This window comes from Prunus persica, chromosome G3, assembly GCF_000346465.2.
Source record: "Prunus persica cultivar Lovell chromosome G3, Prunus_persica_NCBIv2, whole genome shotgun sequence".
Lineage (NCBI taxonomy): Eukaryota > Viridiplantae > Streptophyta > Magnoliopsida > Rosales > Rosaceae > Prunus > Prunus persica.
The window spans coordinates 22,819,351-22,843,510 of NC_034011.1; the positions used below are offsets into that span (position 1 = coordinate 22,819,351).

General features: G+C 36.2%; 4 protein-coding genes across 5 annotated transcripts; 3 read left to right on the forward strand and 1 right to left on the reverse strand.

Moving 5' to 3' along the window:
• LOC18782791 (lysM domain-containing protein ARB_03442) lies at positions 1,086-1,781 on the forward strand. 2 transcript variants are annotated; one of them, XM_007217613.2, is made up of 2 exons: positions 1,086-1,221; positions 1,352-1,781. In XM_007217613.2, the coding sequence occupies exons 1-2, from the start codon at positions 1,116-1,118 to the stop codon at positions 1,540-1,542; spliced, it is 297 nt and encodes a 98-aa protein (XP_007217675.1). In that variant the 5' UTR covers positions 1,086-1,115; the 3' UTR covers positions 1,543-1,781. The 2 variants fall into 2 exon arrangements, with proteins under 2 accessions (XP_007217675.1, XP_020416664.1); XM_020561075.1 differs by having other exon boundaries at positions 1,086-1,215.
• LOC18784308 (lysM domain-containing protein ARB_03442) lies at positions 4,918-5,552 on the forward strand. The gene is made up of 2 exons (XM_007216261.2): positions 4,918-5,017; positions 5,130-5,552. The coding sequence occupies exons 1-2, from the start codon at positions 4,918-4,920 to the stop codon at positions 5,318-5,320; spliced, it is 291 nt and encodes a 96-aa protein (XP_007216323.1). The 3' UTR covers positions 5,321-5,552.
• Positions 8,130-9,495, forward strand: LOC109947821. Its single transcript, XM_020558990.1, has one exon. It carries the CDS (start codon positions 8,443-8,445, stop codon positions 9,301-9,303), a length of 861 nt encoding a protein of 286 aa, XP_020414579.1. The 5' UTR covers positions 8,130-8,442; the 3' UTR covers positions 9,304-9,495.
• LOC18783969 (vacuolar protein sorting-associated protein 18 homolog) lies at positions 13,719-24,074 on the reverse strand. The gene is made up of 23 exons (XM_007217013.2): positions 23,654-24,074; positions 22,976-23,188; positions 22,731-22,870; positions 22,533-22,628; positions 21,852-21,919; positions 21,575-21,676; positions 21,264-21,408; positions 20,880-21,023; positions 20,662-20,781; positions 20,428-20,484; positions 19,491-19,550; positions 19,285-19,392; positions 18,848-18,990; positions 18,523-18,601; positions 18,333-18,395; positions 18,094-18,224; positions 17,448-17,553; positions 16,819-17,007; positions 16,183-16,410; positions 15,622-15,777; positions 15,072-15,233; positions 14,400-14,516; positions 13,719-14,150 (listed from the first exon to the last, which is right to left on the reverse strand). The coding sequence occupies exons 1-23, from the start codon at positions 23,814-23,816 to the stop codon at positions 13,977-13,979; spliced, it is 2,964 nt and encodes a 987-aa protein (XP_007217075.1). The 5' UTR covers positions 23,817-24,074; the 3' UTR covers positions 13,719-13,976.

Consider the following 24,160-nt stretch of genomic DNA (forward strand, 5'->3'; position numbering starts at 1 on the left):
CTTGCCATGAAAGCCAAATTGGATGCATTGCAACTCAATCGTACTTGGACACTTGTTCCTTTACCGCCTAGCCACAAACCCATTGGCTGCAAATTGGTTTATAAAATCAAATACAATTCAGATGGTTCCAAATTTCAAAGTTCCCTTTTTATTTTCATGTTTTTCTTTTCTCTCTTTTTCACATTATTGCTACCCCTTGTAAATCTTTTTTATTGTCTTCTTTTGACTCTAAATTTTGTAATAATAAACTACAATTCAAATTTTTTTAGTACGCAAAATACATTTAATTTGAATCAACATTTTTTGCTTGTATTAATGATGAATAAATAGGTAATGTCATATATAAAATAATGGAGTATCGTAATCAAATTTAGGGATTTTGTATCAAGTAAAAAATTAATTCAAATGTCACCATTATAAAGAAAAACATTTCAATATTTAAGCTGCCCCCTCTGTACAAAGTTGTTGACTCCGCCATTGCAGAGAAGATACCAACATAAAAACAAAACTGCCGACACCACCGCTGAGAAGACAGAGGCAGAGTGTAGAGGGGCTCATGAAAACGCCCTTGCCATGACAATCCCAGAATACTAGGATCATGAATGGACCCCCTTGTGTGGTTGTCAAAGGCCAGCCACCACCGCCATCAAACTTAACATTCTTAGCCCTCAATTCAAGAACTCACACAGCTTTGTTTCATCGGGACTGAGGACTAAATCAGCGAGGCACATGGCCTGACATAAGAGTGGGAAATGCTGGCCACGTTTGGAACGTATTTGCCATTGAAAATATTTATAAAAAAAAAAAAAAAAGAGAAATGACATACCGCTACCATCAGTAAATTAAAAGAAAAAAATCATAATTAACCAAAGTTTGTTAATTTAGTTTCCATTTTAAATTATTCTTTAGTGTCATTGTTAATACAGCGGTGGTATACAGTAGAGTAAGACGGAGAAGCAAATGGAGAAGCCGGCCCTCTTGAATCAAAGGAATCATAGTAAACAATGTTCCAAGCTGGCTCTCTCTATATATATAGACTCCTAGCAACTCTTTTACAGCACAACCCAAGAAACACACAATTTATACTTCATACTCAGAGGAAGAAGGTGAAAAAAATGGCCAAGGCTGGTAGCAAAATGGCACTAATTCTTAACGTGATTCTAGTGCTCTCTCTTGTTCTAATGATTTCCGTAGCTGAGAGTAGACAAGTTGGCAGTAACAGTAAGAATTATTATCTTAACTTAATTCCTTATTTCCCTTGAAATGATTTCTTTTTAGTTTCACATAAATATATATATGAAGAAAAAAAAAATTAGTTTTTCATATCTAATACATGCATTCATGTTTGCAGTTGGATTTGGAGGGAAAAAACCTGCCGCAGTTTGCGCTGCAGTTTATGGTGCAGAGGAGGGTGATACGTGTACTTCTGTTAGCGAGATGTTCAATTTGAGTTTGGATTTCTTCCTTTCTATCAACCCTAATATCAACTGCGACAACTTCTTTGTGGGTCAATGGCTTTGTACTGCAGGCAGTGCCAACTGAGCTGCAAGTTGCAACTGATATTGATCATGGTCAATTGAGGAAACGCTTAATTGCACTAATAAAGAGGATGAGAGCTTTGATGTCCTCCCAATGTATTTTCATTACTAAAGATGGACAATTGTTATTATTGGCCATCAGTGTTTAGTGGTGTTTTATGGTTTCTTTCCTCGCCTTGTCATAACTATGGTGATTAGGGAGAATGGGGAAGAAGCTCAAGCTTTGAATTTCAGAAATTTTGAATAATGAAGTATTACATTCTGTTTGATTACTCACAATTAGTTCGATACAGCTAATCCGAACAAAAATAAAAACACACGTAATGGTTATGTTCATTTGCATGTATCATGTTGAAGAAAAATGTGAACCTCCTAACATAATTTCATCACCACTAATTAAATAATGAGGTTTTATTATTTTAGGTTCGACCCATTCGAAACGTAGTGTCTCTTAATTACAATCTCTTACTTCAAGGGAACACCCTTTGATTCTATCATAAAGAAACAAAACGTGTGTATTTGGTTTTGCGGCTACTCCCAAGTCCAATCTCAAGGTGCTTACATATCTCTTACGAGAATCAAGCCACTCGTAGTTCAAAGATTTGCAATGAATAAATGGCTCATTGCAAAAAGGAGAATTTGAATGAATTTGATTGAAAAAGTGTTTGAGTGAATTTAGCTGAATAAACTAGGGATTTGATTTTGATGTGTGTTTGGGGTGAATTTGGTTAAGAATAAACCAGAGATTTGGAGAATTTGGTTAATGTAACCAGAGATTCAAATTTGGTTGCGGTTGCGTTTATTAGGATGCTAGACTGCCTACGTACCCTTGATGGGATCAAACCAACTTAATTTAGAATTTTAGAAATTAATGGGTAAGTTGACAGGACCCACACCGGAATTCCTCGGAAATCGGGACGAATCCCATCTAGTTACCGACATCACCCTGATGCCGGGCTCACTTACTAAAAACTGAGACTTTCTACCAAAATCCCATGTAAATTGAACAAACCCAACAAAATTCAACCTGCATAACAATCACAAAATAATCCCAACCAGCAGCATGCTTTCAACATTTTACAGTAAACACCATATGGCCTCCGGCCTCACAAAATAAAACCTAACATGGGCAATAATAGAGCATCTACTGAATTTAGTTTAAAGGACAACAAGTTGAGTAAAAAGAAATTACTCGAAGTCTAATCTAGTGATGATCACGATTCGAGGTCTCGAACACGGCTTGAAATTCTCCTCTGAGGGACTACTGTCTGGGGGGCACCAAACAGAAAACATGTGAGTGAACAAAAACAAAATTTGCATTCAAAACAATATAATAACCCCACCGTGTAAAAATAATGCCTAAAGCATGCAGATTCATAATTCTTTTTTTCTTTTTTTTTACTTCCACTTTTCTTGTCTTTAGAGAGAAGCGAAGGATATCAAGAATAGACCATGCGACATGGCCCCCACAACTCCATTCTTTTCTTTGTTCTAACATAGCAACACAAATTCAAAACCTTGTTGCCATCTCTTCTTGTTTCTGTACAACCCAAATTGGGTTTCTCCTAAAGCCATACAGCCTTAACCCACCCCTCCTTTTTTTGGAAGGCAGCTAACTTCTTTTGTTTTTTTTTCTTTTTTTTCCTTTTTTTTTTAAATTCCATGCAGTGTACTCATATAGAAAAAGAAATTGATACTTTCTCAAATAGAGAGGGAGATAATTTGGTCAGAGTGTCCAAGATGTAGAGGTTAACCCCTTTTTTTTATTTGCATCTGCACCTTTGCTTCAATTCTTTTTTTCTTTGCTGCACTTGGTGGTAGAGAATTAACTTCTCATTTTTCATTTGCAGCTTATTCAGGTAGAGAGAAGGAGAACTAACAAGACAAAAGTAAAGACCTATTTTGTTTGCTAATTGTCATGGATCTTTGAACCCATTTTTCCAGATTTCTTTCATCCATAGAGGTTCTGGGTTTCTTACCCTATGGATTTTTTTGCATCCAATTAATTTCAGGGTTACTCACCCATGGGTTTGCATCCAAGTAATTTTAGAGTTTTTCACCCATGGATTTATGGCATGCTATGCCGAACATAGAAAAGAAAATAGAGGATACCTGTAGCAATTTTTTTCTCTTCTTTGCACTGCTCTAATTTCTCTAGCAGTCTTTTTTAATCTATCGACAACTTCCTCCTTTTCTTTTCTTTTCTTTTTTCTATTGTAGCCTTTTTATAGGCCAACTGGATAAGACTCCCTTGAAAGAATAACACTTTTGAATTTCAAATAAGTGCTGATCAGATTCAGCCTCTTGTTTCAGAACCTGTGAGCCTACTAATTATGCTCAAGCTGCTTCTGATCCCCATTGGCAACTTGCCATGAAAGCCGAGTTGGATGCATTGCAACTCAATCGTACTTGGACATTTGTTCCTTTACCGCATGGTCACAAACCCATTGGTTGTAAATGGGTTTATAAAATCAAATACAATTCAGATGGTTCCAAATTTCAAAGTTCCCTTTTTATTTTTATGTTCTTCTTCTCTCTCTTTTTCACATTATTGCTACCCCTCCTAAATCTCTTTTATTGTCTTCTTTTGACTCTAAATTTTGTAATAATAAACTACAATTCAAATTTTTTTAGTACGCAAAATACATTTAATTTGAATCAAGTAAAAAATTAATTCAAATGTCACCACTATAAAGAAAAATATTTCTATATTTAAGATGCCCCCTTTGTACAAAGTTTCTGACTCCGCCACCACTGAGAAAATACCAGTACAAAAACAAAATTGTGGACACCACCGCTGAAAAGACAGAGGCAGAGTGTAGAGGGGCTCATGAAAAGCACCTTACTTACTATAAAGAATTGTCATGAAAACGCCCCTGCCATGGCAATCCCAGCCAAAGGCCAGCCACCACCGCCATCAACCTTACCATTCTTAGCCCTCAATTCAAGAACTCACACAGCTTTGTTTCATCGGGACTGAAGGCTAAATCAGCGTGGCACATGGCCTGACATAAGAGTGGGAAATGCTGGCCACGTTTGGAAGGTATTTGCCATTGAAAATATTTATAAAAAAAAAGAGAAATGACATACCGCTACCATCAGTAAATTAAAAGAAAAAGATCATAATTAACCAAAGTTTGTTAATTCAGTTTCCATTTTAAATTATTCTTTAGTGTCATTGTTAATACAGCGGTGGTATACAGTAGAGTAAGACGGAGAAGCAAATGGAGAAGCCGGCCCTCTTGAATCAAAGGAATCATAGTAAACAATGTTCCAAGCTGGCTCTCTCTATATATACAGACTCCTAGCAACTCTTTTACAGCACAACCCAAGAAACACACAGTTTATACTTCATACTCAGAGGAAGAAGGTGAAAAAAATGGCCAAGGCTGGCAGCAAAATGGCACTAATTCTTAACTTGATTCTAGTGCTCTCTCTTGTTCTGATGATTTCCATAGCTGAGAGTAGACAAGTTGGCAGTAAGAATTATTATTTCCCTTGAAATGATTTCTTTTTAGTTTCACATAAATATATATATGAAGAAAAAAATTGTTAGTTTTTCATATCTAATACATGCATTCATGTTTGCAGTGGGAATTGGAGGGAAAAAACCTGCCGCAGTTTGCGCTGCAGTTTATGGTGCAGAGGAGGGTGATACGTGTACTTCTGTTAGCGAGATGTTCAATTTGAGTTTGGATTTCTTCCTTTCTATCAACCCTAATATCAACTGCGACAACTTCTTTGTGGGTCAATGGCTTTGTACTGCAGGCAGTGCCAACTGAGCTGCAAGTTGCAACTGATATTGATCATGGTCAATTGAGGAAACGCTTAATTGCACTAATAAAGAGGATGAGAGCTGTGATGTCCTCCCAATGTATTTTCATTACTTTGTCAATTAAAGATGGACAATTGTTATTATTGGCCATCAGTGTTTAGTGGTGTTTTATGGTTTCTTTCCTCGCCTTGTCATAACTATGGTGATTAGGAAGAATGAGGAAGAAGCTCAAGCTTTGAATTTCAGAAATTTTGAATAATGAAGTATTACGTTCTGTTTGATTACTCACAATTAGTTCGATACAGCTAATCCAAACAAAAATGAAAACACATGTAATAGTTATGTTCATTTGCATGTATCATGTTCATTCTCTTTGAATATTTTTATTTAGATTTGCATATACTGGAAGATAGAACATTGCTTCAGTCGAATAGTTCTATTTAAAATTCAACTTACCTACATAAAAAAAATTAAGATATTTAGTGATATACCCATTCTTAGCACTAATATTATAAATAAATCCTACACAATTGAATTTCTATAAACAAACCCAAAAAAAAACACAAAAAATGGCAGTTGATCTTATTGAATTTAATATTAATTATTAAATTACGTTGATGCCCTATTGAGTGTTTTGGGTATTTTTATGAGATTTTGGAGTTGGACTTGTTTTAAGACATTGATGGCAATTTTGTAATTTATAAGAAGTTAAAAGCTTTTTTGTTATGTTGTAAATAGGCTTTGGGTGTATTTCTAAAGTTCATTTCATATGGGGTATTTTTATAATTTGGGCCCCTATATTGGGTATAATAGTGAATCTCCCAAAAAAATTTCAATCTAATTGTCACGTATCACAATTTTTTGCAAAAAATCACAAATGACCTAGACAAGAAAACATTAAAACAGACCAGTGAAGCACGTATAATACACGAATCTATATTTATATAGCATACTATCACACGAAAAATGTGGATGGTCAATATCATATTAACAATGTCTTACAAATTTAGGCATGCCACATAAATGATATAAAGGATATCATGCAATTTTATCAAGTGTGTCACTCCATACAAGTTGATACTATGGCCTGCAGTGTCTAGTGCTTAATATATTTAAGTTTTGTGAACCGGCCACATTGTTCCTCACATATACTGAGCCGTAGAAAATTAGCCTCTAAATCTCATTGCAAACAAATCTAGTAATTATAATTAAAACATGCAGAAGCCGGCCCTCTTGAACCAAGGGAATCAAAGTTACAATGTTCCAAGCTCCCTATCACAAACTTGGTTTCTTTTTGTGGGCTTTCCTCTATAAATATATAGAGAAAAGCACAACCCAAAGAAACACAGAGTTTTTACTGCATTATATATACTCAGAGAAACAAGTGCAAATGGCAAAGAATAGCAGCAGAGTGGCAATCATGAACTTGATTTTACTGCTCTCTCTTCTTCTAATGGTTTCCATGGCTGAGAGTAGACAACTTGGCAGTAAGAATTCTTCCCAACTTGATTCCTTATTTTCCTTTAAAATTATTTCTTAGTTGTTCATATTTAATACATGCGTTAATGTTTGTTGCAGTTGGATTTGGAAAGGAAGAAACTAGCAACCCTAGTAATATCAATTGCGATTCAGTTTATGGTGCAGAGGAGGGTGATACATGTGGTTCTGTTATTGAAAAGTTCAATTTGAGTTCTGATTTCTTCCTCTCTATCAACCCTAATATCAATTGCGACAGCTTCTTTGTGGGCCAATGGCTTTGTACTCAAGGCACTGTGAACTGAACTGCAAGTTGCAAAAAATTGATCATGTTCGATTGAGGAAATATATAATTAATTGTAGGAATAAAGAGGATGCACTTTGCTGTTCTCCAAACGCATCCTGCAGTAATTGATCAGTGTTTAATGCAATATTAGTCTACATGGCTGAAGCAATTTGTTATCTTTCAATAAACAGAGCCCCTGTTTTAGTCTGCAATATTAGTCTACATGGCTGAAGAAATTTGGTGCACTCATAAATAGATATGTTTTATAGCACCGTAGTCACGTAACTCAGTTTTCGTTTTGTTCAAGTTGGAAAATGTGTTGGTTGAGCTCAACAATATAATTTCTTCATTCAAAATTGCAATTTCAAGTTGCCTGCCTTTTTTCTTTGGCTCAATCGGTAATTTCGGAACAAGCATGAAAAATATAAGTGAAAGGCGGACCATTACCAAGCACCAAAACCCTGGAGTATTGATGCAGCGCTACTCGAGCAAGATTGCTGGAAAACACGAACCACAAACCACCAAACTCAGTTTAGTTTAAGAATACCCGAAACTTGGCATAAAATGCATCCTGCAGTAATGGTATAATCGAGATGAAGAAGCAAGGAATCTACTTAAATACTAATGCATTGTGCCACATCTGGTGGAAGTAGCTTTGAACGTACGTACATACATACATGTGCACCTATAAACAATGATAATGAAAATGAAATAAAATAGAAGAAACATGTTTTGACAAAAATTGAGAGAGGCCTTTGGAGGGTTTCGAAGGAGTTTATGCCAGATGTCGTTGGAGAGGTGTGTGACTTGTAGGGAGATCGGAGGGAGCATAAATTTTAACAAGATACGATTTAAGGATTTACCAATTTTGCTTAAGCATACATATTAACCATCTTGAAATGGGTAATTAATGATGCGAGTTTCCTAAAGCTTGAGCTTATTTAAGTGTCTTTTTAGAAAGTTTTCACATTTGAAAAGGCAATGCTTATTTAATGCTTGGTTCAATGCAATCCCAGAGCAGAGCGGCAGCCCAAAATCCAATCGTGGTAAGAAATGTTGCCGAGTGTTTTTTACACTTCCCTTTAAGTAAAATGTTGGGAAGTGATTTTTACACATGCATTATTATTCCATTATTTTCAAGGAGAATCAACGGTCAAAAATACCAACAAGGAGAATCAACGGTCAAAAACAAGGGAAAGAAAATGGGGGTGTAAAAAGTAAAAGGAAAGCCCTAGAAAGAAATAGCCAGCTACCAGGTAAACTTTGACCTATGTCTATAAATAGTATTTTAGTCCAGTAAAACAGTAAAAACTACACGCTTTGTCGTCCCCAATTTTTCTGCGCCGCTTTTCCAAACCCTAGCCACCATGGCAACCCAATCGGTGAGCTTGTCCGCCGTGCTTCTCAAATCACTGAGCCTAATGATCTCTCATTGCTCACTCCACTTCTTCTTGTTGCTCGTTCCCCACGCTTTCAAGCTCTCCACAGTTTTCTACCCAGCTTTGCTTAAAGCCGTCGCCAAACCAGTCCGCCAGATACTATTTCTCACAACTCCTCCTCCTCCTACTACTTCTCAGCCTCAAAATACCCAATCCGCCATTTTTGGTTTGGTCGTCTTCCTGGCTTTAGACATCATCCCCTATCTCTGGGTAGTGGGATCCGCCACCAACAGCGCGCTTCGCGGGCTCCAAGGCCTACCCGCCGCTGTGAACTCCGGCAGGTCTTGGGTTCTTCCTCTGGTGTTCACACGCGTGCTTTCCCTGATGCAGATTGCGTCGTCCTCCTCACTGTTCCGGCTGTTGCTGGATTTGATGGTCCCTGTTATTGGTCCCTATTTCACTGCTTTCTTGGGTTTGTTTTTTCTGATGGTCTTACAGAACCGTGACTTGATGTGGAGCCTAGCTCCGGCCGTCGTGGTGGCGGAGTCGAAATTGGGTCAGGATGCCCTAGAGAGGAGCAGCGGGTTAGTAAGACAAAGGGGGCTGAAAAGAGTTGTGCGGTGTTTAGTGGGGTTTTATGTGTTTGCCACTTGGGGGTTGGGAATTTTGTGGATGAAGTCGGAGGGGGCAGTTAATTTACTGCGGAGTTGGGCATTGGGCCTCCTTGCTTCATTCTTGCTTCTGTGGTACACGGTGGCAGTCACTGTGTTGTATTGCATAGCTTGTGAGGGTGATGAAGAGGCTGATGGCGATGTGAAGTTGCCAATTGAAGATGATGATGAGGGTTAGGGTTTAGAGTTTAGGGCTGTAGACCAAAGTTCCTAACTTTCTATGGTTAGACCACCAAAAAGGGTAAAAAAGAAAAAACTTCATATGATAGCTTAATAGTTATGTGATCAATGTAATAGGTTTTGACAAAAGAAAAAGGATGAATGTAATGGGTTGTATCTGAAAAAATTAACCAGCTCCATTTAAATGGACTTAAATGGGCTTTCTGTTCTTTCTATGAATCCAGGCTCATTTTGCTGTAAGAATGTGCATTTTTGTGAGGTCCGTTCAGAACCTCACTAACTGCAATGAGAGATCTAATAGAAGCCATCTATCATTAAAACAATCGACTGCACAGGGAAAAAAGTTAAGAGTAAACTTGCATTTCAGACGTCCCCCGAAATCCAATCCAACAGAGGCTCCAGTGGAGCTGCATCTCAGTTAAAACCAAAAATTTTAACATTCCTATACGGCGCAGCGCATGTCTAAAAATATAATATCTTAACAGTATAGCCAGACGGCTATACAAAGAAAAAGAATATTTTAAAGTATAGATTCTTTTTTTTTTTTGAAAAATCGTATATCCGGGCTGCCATACTTATTTTTGACACGTGGCGTCTAATATTTGGAGGGTCATCTTTTTAATACAGCCGCACGGCTACACTCAGTTTTTTAATTTTTCTTAAAAACAGTATAGCCGAACGGCTATACTATTTTACACGTGGGCTCCTAGGCACCTTTTAAATAGTATAGCCGTCCGGCTATATGACTGTTTTTTATAAATAAATTAAAACCTTTTTAGACACATGGCTTCTAATCTATGGAGGGTCCTTTTTTAAAAAACAATAAAAATAAAAATAGTACCGCCGCACGGCTATACTCAGATTTTTAATTTTATAAACGTATAGTAGCCGTGCGGCTATACCATTTTACAGGTGCTCCTAGGCGCCTAGTCTCGCAGCCAAGCCTGTTAGCCCAAAGTTTTTTAATTCTTTTTTTAAAAACAAGTATAGCCGCACGGCTATACCATTTTACACGTAGCCTCCTAGGAAAGTTTTAAATATAATGTATTTAAATAGTATAGCCGTTCGGCTATACCTTTTTGACCCGTGGCGTCTAATCTCTGGAGGGTCCTCTTTAAAAATAAAAAATAGTAAAGCCGCCCGGCTATACTTAGTTTTTTAATTTTTTTTTATAAACGCTATACTATTTTACACGTGGGCTCCTAGGCATTTTTAAATATAATGTATTTAAATAGTATAGCCGTTTTTAGACACATGGCGCCTAATCCATGGAGTTTCCTTTTTAAAAAATAAATAAATAAAAATAATAGAGCCGCACGGCTATACTAAGTTTTTTATTTTTATTTTCAAAACGTATAGCCGCACGGCTATACTATTTTACACGTAGGCTCTTGGGCGCCTAGGCCCGCAGCAAAGCCTGTTAGCCCAAAGTTTTTGTTTAATTTAATTATTACTAATGGAAGCCAAATCCAAAGCCAAGCCTCTAAACCCAACTTTTCAACGGTAACCACACTTATTAATCTATCATTGTGCTTTGTTTATAAACACCTTTATATAGGAATGTGGATTTTCAATGTGGGATGTTCAATGTGGATTTTCTAATTTTTTTTCACGCTTCTTCATAGCGTTACCAACCCCATCCCTGAATTTCTTTTCTACCTGATTTGCGGAAAAATGCTTTTCCTTTTCAACCATTGCCTTTTCAATAGCTTTAATTCTTCTTTGTAAATCCTGCAAGTCCGAAACACCAACTGATACTGTGGCCAAATGAGAGCTTTCAGCATGCAGAAAGTCATCCCGGATACAAATGATATCCAAAGTCGCATGCACCATTGAACTATTGAAATCAAACGCAACATGCAATAAGCTGAAAGATTCATGTCCAGCACAATGTAGATAGAAACCAGCTTACTTTCCATAAAATTTCCCAGAATTGAAGTAATATAGGGTCTGCAACAACTGTCAAACAAGAAAATGAGGATGTGAAAACAGACAGATATTCAATGGAGAAGCATTTTATTAACCAAAAATTATTACTTTTTATTCACTATGAGTGGGATGACTAATGACTAATGACTAGACAAATACACATTGGAGGAATAAAAAATGGATCCTAAAAACTGCACTGTTAAAATGACCTAGACGATTATAATAAGGATTTGATTTCCTATAGTAATATAAAATGAAAAATTCGGCATGATTATGTCGGAAGCAATTGCGAGCCTAACCTTCTTTGAAAGGAGGATGTGAAAAAAGAAAAGTTGTGCAAGTGGCAGGGTTGCAATCATAGCCAAGAGGGTGTACATTGCCTGCAAAGTTTAAGATTAGAATTCATTAGTTATAGAATATAAGCACAAATCAGATAAATCAATTCTCTATACGTAGGAATCACTCAGCTAAACTACCAAAAGCCATTACTTATGGAAGGTTGATTAGGACTCGCAGCTGAACTGAAAAATAGAGTCAATAGAAGAAACTCACCACCACAATAATGAAAGGAACTATCAACAGAGAAACTGCTTCCTCTCAATTATACAGCAGATATGCACGAAGATTCTAGTTGTACGTAATATTATTTACTATATTGGATGCAATCATGACAAATGCAAATACATTTCAGTAAATGGCACATCAAACACACTATTTGGATGTTCCCTTCGCTTAACTCTTTTGTCATGGATTAGAACAGACGTTCATTCAATTCTAATGCCTGCAGCCTTAGTACCATCTTTAGTTTTCGTTGAGCTAAGTATCCTTTGTTCTACATACTTCTTTAATCAAAATTCACCAGCAATGTAAAAATAAAGGTGGATTCTCGAGGCCAAGAAAATGGAGAGCAGTAAGAAGGTGGATTGACGCCTCAAACTTCAGTTTAACTATTCATATAATCAACACAACTGGTTTGTTTTTCAAAGAAATGGCTGCGCAGACTAAAGACATTATCTGGATGAGCTTATATTTTCATCTGTAGAGGGGTTTGCAACAGTTGCAGCAATTACTTCAAACCGTCAAACGATCTCATATCAATTATCAAGAGAATCCAAGGATGTAACAAGAAACTAAAATTATGCGCTTTTGCTCACACAACACAAGTTGTGTTTTTTAGCACATAAGTTTTGGAATTCATGCAACTGAAGTCAGGAGTCCCTACAAGATACATATACAGGCTAAAAGACAAGCAAGCAAGCAACCCATTTCCCTTATCTGCTAAAGTGACGAGCTCAGGACATTTTTGAAGGAATCCAAGGATAAGAGCCAAAATAAACAGAACATTCCGGAAAGAGCAAATACTCAGATAGGAGAATATACAGAAAATATGAAGAGTAATTGTTCTTTTTATCCGTGATCATGATCTAAAGAGTAATTGCTCTTTTTATCCGTGGGTGTGGTAAATTTTCACTTGAGATCTCTTTCACGACATAATTTGATGATCGAGTCCCTGAGACAATTTAAGCAAAATTATTCCCATACAAAACATGTTGTTCACAAAAATTGCTTAAACACATATATAAATATGCTTTGGGATACCAAAGCAAACACACTAGATGGACATTGAACAGGCCGGCTTGTAACTAGGCACAACATCTCTACCTATAAATATGGCTCTGCACTGTCCTCAAATCTCATCCCCTTAACACTAAACAGAGTTCTTACTAAAAACTTACAAGTAATTACATATACTTAAAGCAATAATGGCTGTGATTATGTCTAAAAACAAACTTACCATGTCCCTTAATTTGGTTCTTGTGCTTTGCCTTTTCCTCATCATCTCCTTTGCTGAGGGCAAACAACTAGGCAGTAAGTTTTACAACATTAGAGTTTTAATTATCTAGTTATAGCTGATAATCAATCTTTGGTCTTCTTTTATATTTCCTTTTGTGTTTGAATTTTCTTTTGAATTTTTAATGGTGCAGTTGGGTTTCATGTGAAAGCCACTCCAAGATGCCAAAAAGTTTATGGGGTAGAAGCTGGTGATACTTGCAATGGGATCACGCAGAAGTTCAAACTGAATGCTGAGTTCTTTGCAATCAATCCTAACATCAATTGCAACAGCATCTTTGTGGGTCAATGGCTTTGTATTGTTGGGACAGCAAAATAAGCTTGCAGCAGCCTCAAGGAGAGAATTCGAGTTCGAGCCAAGATAATAAATGCATGAATAAAGAAAGAGCAAACCTAAAAAGAGAGGCATTAGTGTTCTTTCCAGTTTCCAGTTTGTTTTGTTTTTACATTTTTCTTATAGTTGTTTTTTTACCAACGTTGGTAAAAAGGACTGTCGTTGAATCTTGATTTATGTTATGTTATTTTGAGTACGGAATATTATAATTTACTACACTACAGTGCTCTCAAATCTTCTTTTTGGTTTCTTGGTGTAAATTTAGACGGAAATTATTCTAATATGGAAAATATAATTAATTAAAAAAAGAAAATGCTACACCTACGCAAGTTTTTTACACAATTATTTCGTTTATTTGGCAAAAAAAACCATTTTTGTAATTACATATAATGGCAGTGGCACCAAATAAATGCTACAAGAAACAAGGGCATCGTTAATAACCTTAACGACGCCCATTAAATATAAATGATGCCAAAACTTCACAATAGGCAAAGGACACATCTCCGTAGGAACACAACTCACATGCACACCCCAGACGCAGACGCAGAGAAATATGATCATAAACTTAAAGACAGGCTCCTCTGGTTTCCAAGATTACGTGAATTTATCTCCCATGAATTATTCTGCTGTTGCTCCTCTGGCAGGATGAAAGGCAGAGAGATCTCACGGATCATTAGGTCCCCACAAAATGGGCATTCGCTGGCGACGGCATCGTCCAACTGTGATCGGAGCTGCGTCATTTTTAACATAAAGTACTTGGATTAGTTTACTATATAGAATTTAAGGTACATGTAAGTCATCACCAAATACCTGTAATTTAACTTCGAAATCTTTTCAATTTTAGGATGGTAGATAAACTAAAATCTTATTGAAACTGGCTAATATAGACTCATTTACCAGCCATGAAAGAGAAAATAGATCAAAATAAGATACAATGTAAAGGGAAAGAAGATAGAGCCAAATAAGATCAAAATGCAGACCTTATCTACGGGCGCCATGCTTGTTATGGTTTCCTCAGTTAGGCTACCATTTGTATCCTTCCTAGCTTCCCCGTCAAGTAGAGTAAGCTGCTTCTGCAGATCCAGTATATACTCTGCCTGCAATACGATTCAAAAAAGAGACAAGAAGTAGAAAGATCCTGTCACTGGAATTGTCTATCTTTCATGCTATAAATTACATAAATAACAAAATTCAAATGTTAAGCTGTACAAATATGTAGGCTTATGGATTATGCATTCTGTCCTGCAATCTCTGAACCAGTCAAGACTACTGCGACAACATGTATTTAAAGGTTTCTTTGCCTATCATCTCCATTATCCCAAGGGTCATTTATATTGAATCCTGTTTATGATACAAAAGTCTTCTAAAATAATGATTATTCATTTCACTGTTATCAGCCATGAAACATCTTAACATTCTATTCAATCTTTTTAATAAATTTTGGTAGTAACACTGTTAGTGCCTTTTCAAACTATCAGGTGATCGTTTAAATCTAAAAGATGGGATGAGTATGACAAATACTGAACAATCTTTTGACATGGCGACTGAGACACAAACCAGAAGAATGATACCTCAGTTACTGCTTTCCACTTGATGCAACCAATGAGAATAGAAAACAAAGAAATAATACAGAAGACAAAACTTCAACTTACTTGAGATTCATTTGTACTACGTGTGACATGGGCAATCAGGCATTCCGCATGGAAGGCATGTCCACATGGAAAGACATAAAATGGGGCCATTTGGCCAACTGATGTATAGCCCCTAGCCAACTGATACTCCTTACGCACAGTTAAAATCTTACGCTGACAAACCTGATAGAAGAAGAAGAATACTATCTCAGATTATTTTTTGGCCTAAAATATCTTAGATATTGAGAAAAAGAAAACAAGTATGAGCCAACCCAACTTAAAGAGATTGCATTATGACCCAATACCATGCAGTCACTCAACTCTTTAATGGATGAAAGAAGAAGAAAAAACTTGTTTCCTCGCTCACACCAGGAGAACTGTGCATGTGCATGTGTGTGTGTTTCCATATTTCTTTTCTTTGTTGGAGTGGTGGGTGGGGTGAGTTCAGTATTCATAGATAAGCCAAGAGGCATGCACAAAAATCTCTATGGGAGCGTGATTGCAAAATAAGCTGTATCTTAATAAAAAAATCAATCAGATTAAGAAACTATAACATCAGCACGAGCATTACCCCACATTCTTCATCACGATCAATCACAGCATATCTCTGAGCCAGTGCACTAATGTCGTTTCTAATGTTATCTGCACCATGTGTGGCATCATTCATCTCCTGCTTCAGTAGTTCGATTTGATTGTTGTAATCCTCTAATGATGAGCAAATTGCCTCCTACATAGATATAGATGCAATTCAAAATACAACGGGAGCAAAAATTTATAGTTCCAACATCATCATACAAGTAAATATTCTGAAAGCCACTTTATAATGGACATCTTATATACTGGGAGGATCAAACAACTACAATATTAATCAGTAGAGTCTTTGACCCGAAAAAAAGGTAGTCTCCTCCTCACAAAAACATGTTTTCTCATGCATGCAAATAAATTCACAATTTAACTCTTAAATAAAGACACAGAAAATCATATAAAGAAAGTAGAAATCATATAAAGTGGCCAACAACAAAGGCAGTAAAACACTTTTGGAATAAAAGAAGAAGAAAAACTTGTAACCCGACAAAGACTTGAATCATAATAAGCCCTAGCATGACAATGCAGAAGGTTACGACAATCCTACCTTGAAGTCATCAATCAGGGCAAAATCAGGAAAGAATGGTAATATATCCTCTATCTTTAAAAGGCCATCAGTTTCTTTAAGAAATGCTATTGCCTTTCGTATGTTCTCCCTTTTAGCTCCCTTTTCCTGTTCTATAACATGCTTCGCAACCATGAGCCAAAGCTTCTTTCTCAAGTCCTCATCGTCTTCAACCTTGTCAGCTTCAGCCATAGCAAGCTCAGGATCAACCTAAGTCGCCAAAAGGACAACTTATGAAACAATAGGATAAAAGCCATTTCAACATACTGGAGCAAAAAAATAACAATTAGATTTGGCTAGGTTCCACTGAAGAAGAGAATATTAGCCGGGGGTGATTGTTTCTATTCCTCTGAGTTGGAGAAACAAGATAACTAGAATTCATAACCACATCAACAAACAGATAACCTCGATCTTAATTATCCAACAAGAAGCATATGTTCTAAACAAAGATAGATCTGATACATAAATAAATCAAAAAAGGGCATTGGTATACAAATAACGAGAATATGATGTACTATGATTGAAGCAATGATCTTTATCCTTCTGCTACAAGTAAAACGATATATAGATTGGGGCAACAATATTTGAATCACAAAACCATTAGCCTCAAATTATAACCTGTAGGGCAAGAGCAACTGCTTCTTCATGCATGGACATCATACTGTATATATGAACACAGGCACGCATTCGCTTTTCCTTGAGGCAAAGGCGTAAAGCATACTTGGGATCATAGAAGAACTCTGGGCCATTTTCCCGTCCTTTTCCAAACTTGAATTGTAGGAAACGCAAAAGTGCACTGTCATCTTCCTGTAAATTATTATGAAAGCAATGAAATACACTCATACATATAGTGGAGAGGGATGAAAAATATATAAACCCAAAGAAATTCTACATATATAATTGCATCTAAAATAAAACCGAGGGAAAAACAAGAGATATGGCTATAATTCACTTTTAAAAACTCAACCAAATTTGAATTAGTTTTTCCAAAAATTACGAATTACAAAGTTTATAAGTGACAAATAAATCAATTTTTTCCCTTTATCTGGATTCAGATTTTAAAGTTGAATTGGCTTTTCCTTTTGAACTTGCTTAGGAAAAAAGAGGCATCAGGTTTTCATGTAGGAATATATTATCTAACCACATACAGACAATTATATATACATAATTATGTATGTATCTATCAAAACCACTAAACCATGATCATATTTAAAATCATTTGAAAATTGTTAATCAAGAAATCCAACCTGCTTGGCATATAGCGATAATAGCAAGTTGTGAACTCCAGGATCCTCGTTATGCAAACGATGAACACAGTATTCCAAATATTTGATGACTTCGTGTGTTTCATTTCTGAATTGGATACACAAAGCAATAAATAACAAAAGAAAGAAAAGTAAAACCATATGCGTCATCAACCAACAATCAGGAATAGAAATCCCACGTTTTATGGAAACTGTTAATTACTAATTCAGTATCAACTAGAAGTTTGTGCCTGACAGAAAGAGATGTTGCTTCAGTGACCAAAGGATAAAATACACAATGGGAGCCAAAATTTGTATCTGCCTAAAAGAATTGTGCATGTCATATGAGAGGAGGGGTACAGGGATAAAAACAAGGTATTGCAATACATAATCCCAACTACTCAAGATGAACATACAGAGGGTATAGTGGATATATGCAATTATTAGGGGTATACTAGAAATTTCAAGTTTTATGTCTAAAACCAACAAAGAAAAGTGTAGTGGATTTATGCAATTATTTATTTATTTATTTTTTAAAAATTACGAGTTTTTATGTGCTTCAAGGGAAAAGAATTGGTATCCAAAGAGAATTAGCCAGATCTTTATATCATAATTGAATTTCTAGTCAAGGATATTCATGAGATAATACCTTGCATGTGGTTCACTTGAATAACGCATCATTGCAGGAATGAGTTTCCTTGGGTTGAGGTTGTTTGTTGCCATCCATGACTCTACAGCTTCATATGCATCTAGCATGATGAGGTCCGGGGCAAACTTGTACTGCAAGTGAAGAATTGCATAATTCAATAAAATAAAAGGCATGTATAACAATATTAATACATAAAAACTTGAGAACATGTGGAACCTGTTAGGGAACATGACCTATACCTGAAGATCTATTGGGACAGAAGGTTTTTGAAGCACCTCCAATGCTTTCTTTGCCTCCCCTTGCTAATATGCATTCAGCCAAAGTAAATCATTCATGACTAGAAGGACATTTTTTTAAAATAGAAGTACTAAGAGGTGATAATAACAATCTGAAACCCAAAAAAAAAAAAAATGGTAAGCACGAAAGCACCTGAATATAATGGTGAACTACAATTTCATGCAGTTCCTTCAGACTAGCGAAAAACACCAACTCTTCAACTCGACCATAACTGCAAGATGTAGCCAGAGGATCCTTTGTTATAGTGATCTTTCAACTGGAATAAAATCTAAAGAGAAAGACCCATAAAGATAAGTTGGCCCAAGTCCCTTATGGTACATACTTGTTTCACAATAATCTCATTGTAGATGACATCAATAAACAACATGATATAGAATATGAGATTCCACAGCCATATAATAATTTGAAAAGAATGGTCAGAAGGTAAACAATTCAGAGCCGATTCTGTAACAATTACCTTTCTAAAAGTCTCATGGTAGTTGCCTCATCCAATACATCCTTGCAGTCACTAAGAAATGCACGAAATTCTTTCATGATCGAGTGATACTCTGAATTACGATTATCTAACGCAGTGTCATCTTCCAATAGTAGCCGATTTATCTAAAATAGAAAACAACATATAAATACCTGCTTCCTAAATTTTGAGGGAAAGTTTCAACATCTTCATAATTCTATTTAAATTGTACATAGATGATGAAGTGGGAGAATTCAAAAGAAAGATGGCCTCAAAGTTCATCTAATGTAGGATGCATCATCTTTAATCTATCTCCATCTTGCCTTTGGATGTGTTAAAAAGACAAGTATGTGGCTTTTACAAAGTTATCTAACATAAGACAGGAAAGAAAAGGAAAGGTAGTTCTTTATCCAAGAGCTAAGCAAAGAAAGAAGCAACACCTTATCCAAGTACAATTCAGTTGCCCATGTTGAAATCATTGTTATTTGGCATTTGTCATCCTTCGCAAGGCTATCAAGTTTTCGCAATAGAAAGGTCCTCAAAGCATCCTGCAAACATGCAACGTGAAATAAAAAAGCCCATAAATGTATGAGTTCAATACCAAATCAAAACACACACTAGATGCGAAGAATAATTTTGCAAGTACCTGTTCATTTACAGTGATGAACTTCAGAGTGATCTCCTCGAATGATAATATATAATTAATCTGCAAGACAATCCTATTATTTAACAAATGAGCTGTAACAAGTTCAAATAGTTCCTAAGTTGGAATAAGAGGGACCTTGAGAACCAGAGATCATGGAAAGATAGAGTGTATATAGACAGGGAAAGTTTATGAAGTATCTTGTTCTCAGCCATAAAATATAAATAAAACAACATATTAACAGAGCAGTGGCAGGGGGAGGATTCATTGTGCTTTTTACAGTGAGGTTATATGTTTAACACAAGTCCAAATTGAAGAACCATATTTAAATCTCAGTTAAACAAATTAAATGATGTATGCAGGAGAATAACATGGGGGCATCATATTACACTAGCGAGACGGGTGTGTTGGTTCATTTGTACAGAGTTGCTATGTTTGCAGAAGGGACAACATGTTTTCATTTTACTAATGGTTACTAGTGTACTTATTCATAAAAAAGATCTTGGCTAATTCTCAGAATCCGTCAAATATGAGATCTGAATAATCAGAGTGTGGTACAATGGAAAGGGACACACATTGAATGTTACTGATGGTTAATAATATAGCTGTTCATTGAAAAGATACTAATTGGCAATTTCTTAGGTATTGCCTTAGAATATGAGAAACATCGAGACAATACAAATATGTGGTACTCTACATCTTTCATAGTTTTTTTTTTGTCGAACTGCTTTCATAGTTAAACAGACAATAGTAAGGTCAATGAGTGAAGCATAAGTGGAATTTCCTACATGTCATCAGGGTGACTGCACAATTATAAGACAATTAGATTAGAAAGAAAGAAAACAAGAGATCAAGAAACAACAAACGTCCTGCTGCATCTATAGGCATTATTGTAATAAACTTATTGAAAAAAGAGAGATCAAGGAAATAGAGAATTCACCTTTGCATAGAAAGATGCTGCTCTAAGATAATCCTTGGAGGCAAATGCAGCTTCAGCCTGCAAATCGAATTACTTTGTTATTGACTACCCAGGTAAATACAAGATTCAGAAAATAAATACATAAGACTGTGAGGCGGTGAGGTTCATAATTATTTATTTATTTATTAAGTTCTATAACTTGTGAGAATAAATTACGATCATTGGCAATAAGTGTAACCATCAGTTAGATACCACCTGCACCAAATATACTTGGTCCCGCTGAAGTGGGTCACGACAATTTGCCAGAGCAGCAGCATACTCTTTCATGTCCAGGTAGACTTTCCACATGTCTCGGCCTTCATCATTAACAGACACCTACATTATGTTCTCAAATCCAGCAGTACGGAAAATTTTACTGTCTGATGCAAACTTAATTAAATCCAGAAAATATTTAGTCATCAAAAGAAGCAAACCTGAAATACAGAGTTTTGATCATATGCATAGAACAACCCAGCAGTGGCATCACTGCACAATCCAATGACACCCCTTGAAACTGACTCAGGTGTTTGATCAAACTGAAGTTCCTCAATAATTTGCTCACTTATTCTGTTTACAACCTTCAAAACATTTACACTCATAAAACAAGTCTGGAAGCTAAAAGGAGAGGACAAGTGCAGTATTTAGGCTCTTTTATGTGAACACTAAAAACCACCTTCTAGGGCACAGCATATAGGTTTTTTCATTTAACCTAAGTTTTAGCACCAGCAGTAGTTCAGAACATGATACCCAGTACGAGCACAGAGATAACAGTACTGATCACAAGAAAAAAGTCATTCAGAGAATTAATATATGCATACCTTAACCTTATTCCCGATAAGAAGCAAGAAATGAAATTCTGAAACTGTCATAGAACTGGGTTTCACCAATTCAGCACCCTCACTCAAACTTGAATAGTTCAAAAGAGCCTTGTTCTCCACAAAATTTTCATCTCCATTAGGAGAACTGCCCAAAAGATTTCCAAAAATCCATACTATGAGAAGGTTTTCATGTGGACTATCATTAGATATGTCAAGGAAAGCAAGCCAACCGAAAAACTACGCAGTAGCCAGAATGATCAGAATTTAGACAGACGGTACCATTAGACAAGGAAGAAAAGAATGTCATGTACCTATGTTGTGCCCCAAAATTTAAACCACCGTGATAGATACCAGCACCAGAAAGCCATGCAAAATGTACCGCTCTCCTTTGCTTGATATAGAAATGCAGTTCACTGAAAAATAGCAATAAGAACGACAGGAAACAGTACATCACAAATTTTTGCAAATCATAAAGTGATATTTTTTTCTTTTTTTTTTAATGGACAATAATTCAAAGAAAAAAAATTGTAAGAAATTTTTGTATCTCATCTTGCAAATAACATTATTAGTGTCAACACAAACACTTGCCTGTTCGGTATTTCACCAGGAAGTTCCATGAAATGCACCACATGATCTAAGTAACTAGCAAAAACAGTCTGGAAATGCAGAACAAGTAAGAATCAGGAAAAACAGGGGACTGTAAGACAAACAAATATGTTGTCACTGGAAATGATTAACACCATATAACAGGAGAAAAAGCAATGTAAATTTAACATGACCATCTGTTCTAGGCATAAGAATACAACAGGATAATAGACCTGTGAAACAGTGAAACCCTTAGATCACCCGTGTACTAACTTTCCTCAGTATAAAATCAACAGCATGCAACTCTACGTCGCCATCTCTAAACACCATTTGGCGAGCTACTACATATTTATGTCCTTACTTTAATACAATTGTTATTATTTTTATTATTTTTATTATTATTTTTATTATTATTATTTTTTTGAAATAAAAATCTTACATCTTTTATGCTGGTTTTTGTTGCAAATAGTTGAACCCAGAACTATGGTACAACCTCCAACCAGTGCATGATTGTCGCCATCTAATGTAAATAGTAGCTCACTCCCACTAAAGTAGAAATTTTTGGAACCGTGCACATATGTTTTTGAAAATTGAAACTATGAACATAATTGACAATTTCACTATGCCGATGTTACCCAATTTCAATAAATCCAACACAAGAATAGGTGTTAGAGCCAAACTTACTTCCAGCAATCCAATACCAGTAAAAGAATAGAGTCGTGTAGGAGTTACAGCCATTATATAGTATCTAGTTCCATTGAGAATGGTCCCAGTTTCCATCTGCACACAAAGAATGAGATAAAGATGATGATGCATAGAGTTACAAATTGGTGCAACTCTGTCAGAATTAATTTCCCATAAGAAAAGGTGAACAAAGATTACCTGCAAACTCATAAAAGCCTCTGGAAGTTCTAATAGTTCAAAAAGAAACTTCACATATTTCTCCTTCTTATCCTTCTCATCCACAGCCATTTCATGAAGTTGGCCATTGTCTGTACCGAGAATGACTTCCTTTGTCGAAGCTGTTATTGAAAAAAAATCCCAAGCAATAGCTCAAATGACTTAATATGTACAATACCTCCATCCAAAAGGAATGGAGAAAAATAGGCAATGGACTGATAAATTACCTTCTGTTATCTGTTGTCTGTTCCAGGCGACGGCATTTACAACAAGACCCTTGAGCTTGGTTAAAATACGAGGCTTGGTCCATTTTGCATGAGTATAGAAAGTATCAGCACCCCCACTACCAACAACAGTGGCAATACAGTGGCTCCCTCCAGGATCAACAAAAACTCTATGGATGGATTGCTCCCCAGGACGACCCGCGGAGAGATCAATATCTATAGCTCAAAAGAACAGGTAACCATGAAGCAATGCTTGATCTTACATAGAATAGAATGCAAAATTAATCAAGTTAACCCAATCAAAGAAGGGGCTTTATTGAGTTTTAAATACCCACCTAGCTCGACTGCTTGACACAAAGAATTCAGTAACTAAAGCCAAACATTTTCCTCTGTGCAATCTTAGAATCAGTATAAATATCGAACTAAACTGTTCCTAAGCATTCATATCTAGTTGGAAAACAAAGCTCAAAGCTCAAAAGTCAAAATTCAGCTCGGAAAAGCTTTATCTCATCACATTGGCATAAGCTCATATTCGAAATCCTGACATTGGCAGTTACTCAAAGATTTTCAGCCAAAAAAAAAAACACTAATTGAAATTGAATTTCCATTTTCTCATCACGTGGTGTGTGTAAATCTTCAAGGAATTGAATGCCAGAAAAATGATAGACAAGAATTACGCACCATATGAATCGCCGAGGCCAAAATCGTGTCGAATGATCCAACCTTTACTGGTTCCCAACAAAATGACGTCGTTTCCGGCAGCCATACAGGTGATAACTCCGCGCCCCTTGGCGGCATATCTTTCTAGAAGATCCACCGTGAACACCTGCCTACCTGAATCCATCTTCGAATTCAATTCCAGGAACTTAATTCGAAATTCTGTCCAGCATCCAAATACCCCCCAACCCACTTGAAGAAGCCGAAAGTTGCCAAGAGTTCGAGTTCCAGAGCAACAGAGCCTCTGCCCAGACCGGTCTAGTGTCTACCTGTATCCGCTGCCTGACTGGATTGGTGCCTCCTTATTCCAGGCTTTTAATCCTGGCCGTCGAAGACAATCTCATGCTTCACACTCTGCCACGTCTGCAATGTTCAGTTGATTTTTTTTTTTTTTTCTACTAATTGACTTTTTTTTTCTTTTTCATTCTAAAAACTCTTCTGTGATTTCTAATCCACATTTGTCATATAATA

Excerpts from the sequence above, each read along its gene's own strand:
- LOC109947821 (XM_020558990.1), top strand. The coding sequence starts at position 8,443 with ATGGCAACCCAATCGGTGAGCTTGTCCGCCGTGCTTCTCAAATCACTG.
- LOC18784308 (XM_007216261.2), top strand. The coding sequence starts at position 4,918 with ATGGCCAAGGCTGGCAGCAAAATGGCACTAATTCTTAACTTGATTCTA. Across the intron at positions 5,018-5,129 it reads TGAGAGTAGACAAGTTGGCA|TGGGAATTGGAGGGAAAAAA; the intron begins GTAAGAATTATT and ends TCATGTTTGCAG.
- LOC18782791 (XM_007217613.2), top strand. The coding sequence starts at position 1,116 with ATGGCCAAGGCTGGTAGCAAAATGGCACTAATTCTTAACGTGATTCTA. Across the intron at positions 1,222-1,351 it reads TAGACAAGTTGGCAGTAACA|TTGGATTTGGAGGGAAAAAA; the intron begins GTAAGAATTATT and ends TCATGTTTGCAG.
- LOC18783969 (XM_007217013.2), bottom strand. The coding sequence starts at position 23,816 with ATGGATTCAGGTAGGCAGGTGTTCACGGTGGATCTTCTAGAAAGATAT. Across the intron at positions 21,677-21,851 it reads CCTGGTGAAATACCGAACAG|TGAACTGCATTTCTATATCA; the intron begins GCAAGTGTTTGT and ends GCTATTTTTCAG. Across the intron at positions 17,008-17,447 it reads TATCGCTATATGCCAAGCAG|GAAGATGACAGTGCACTTTT; the intron begins GTTGGATTTCTT and ends AATAATTTACAG.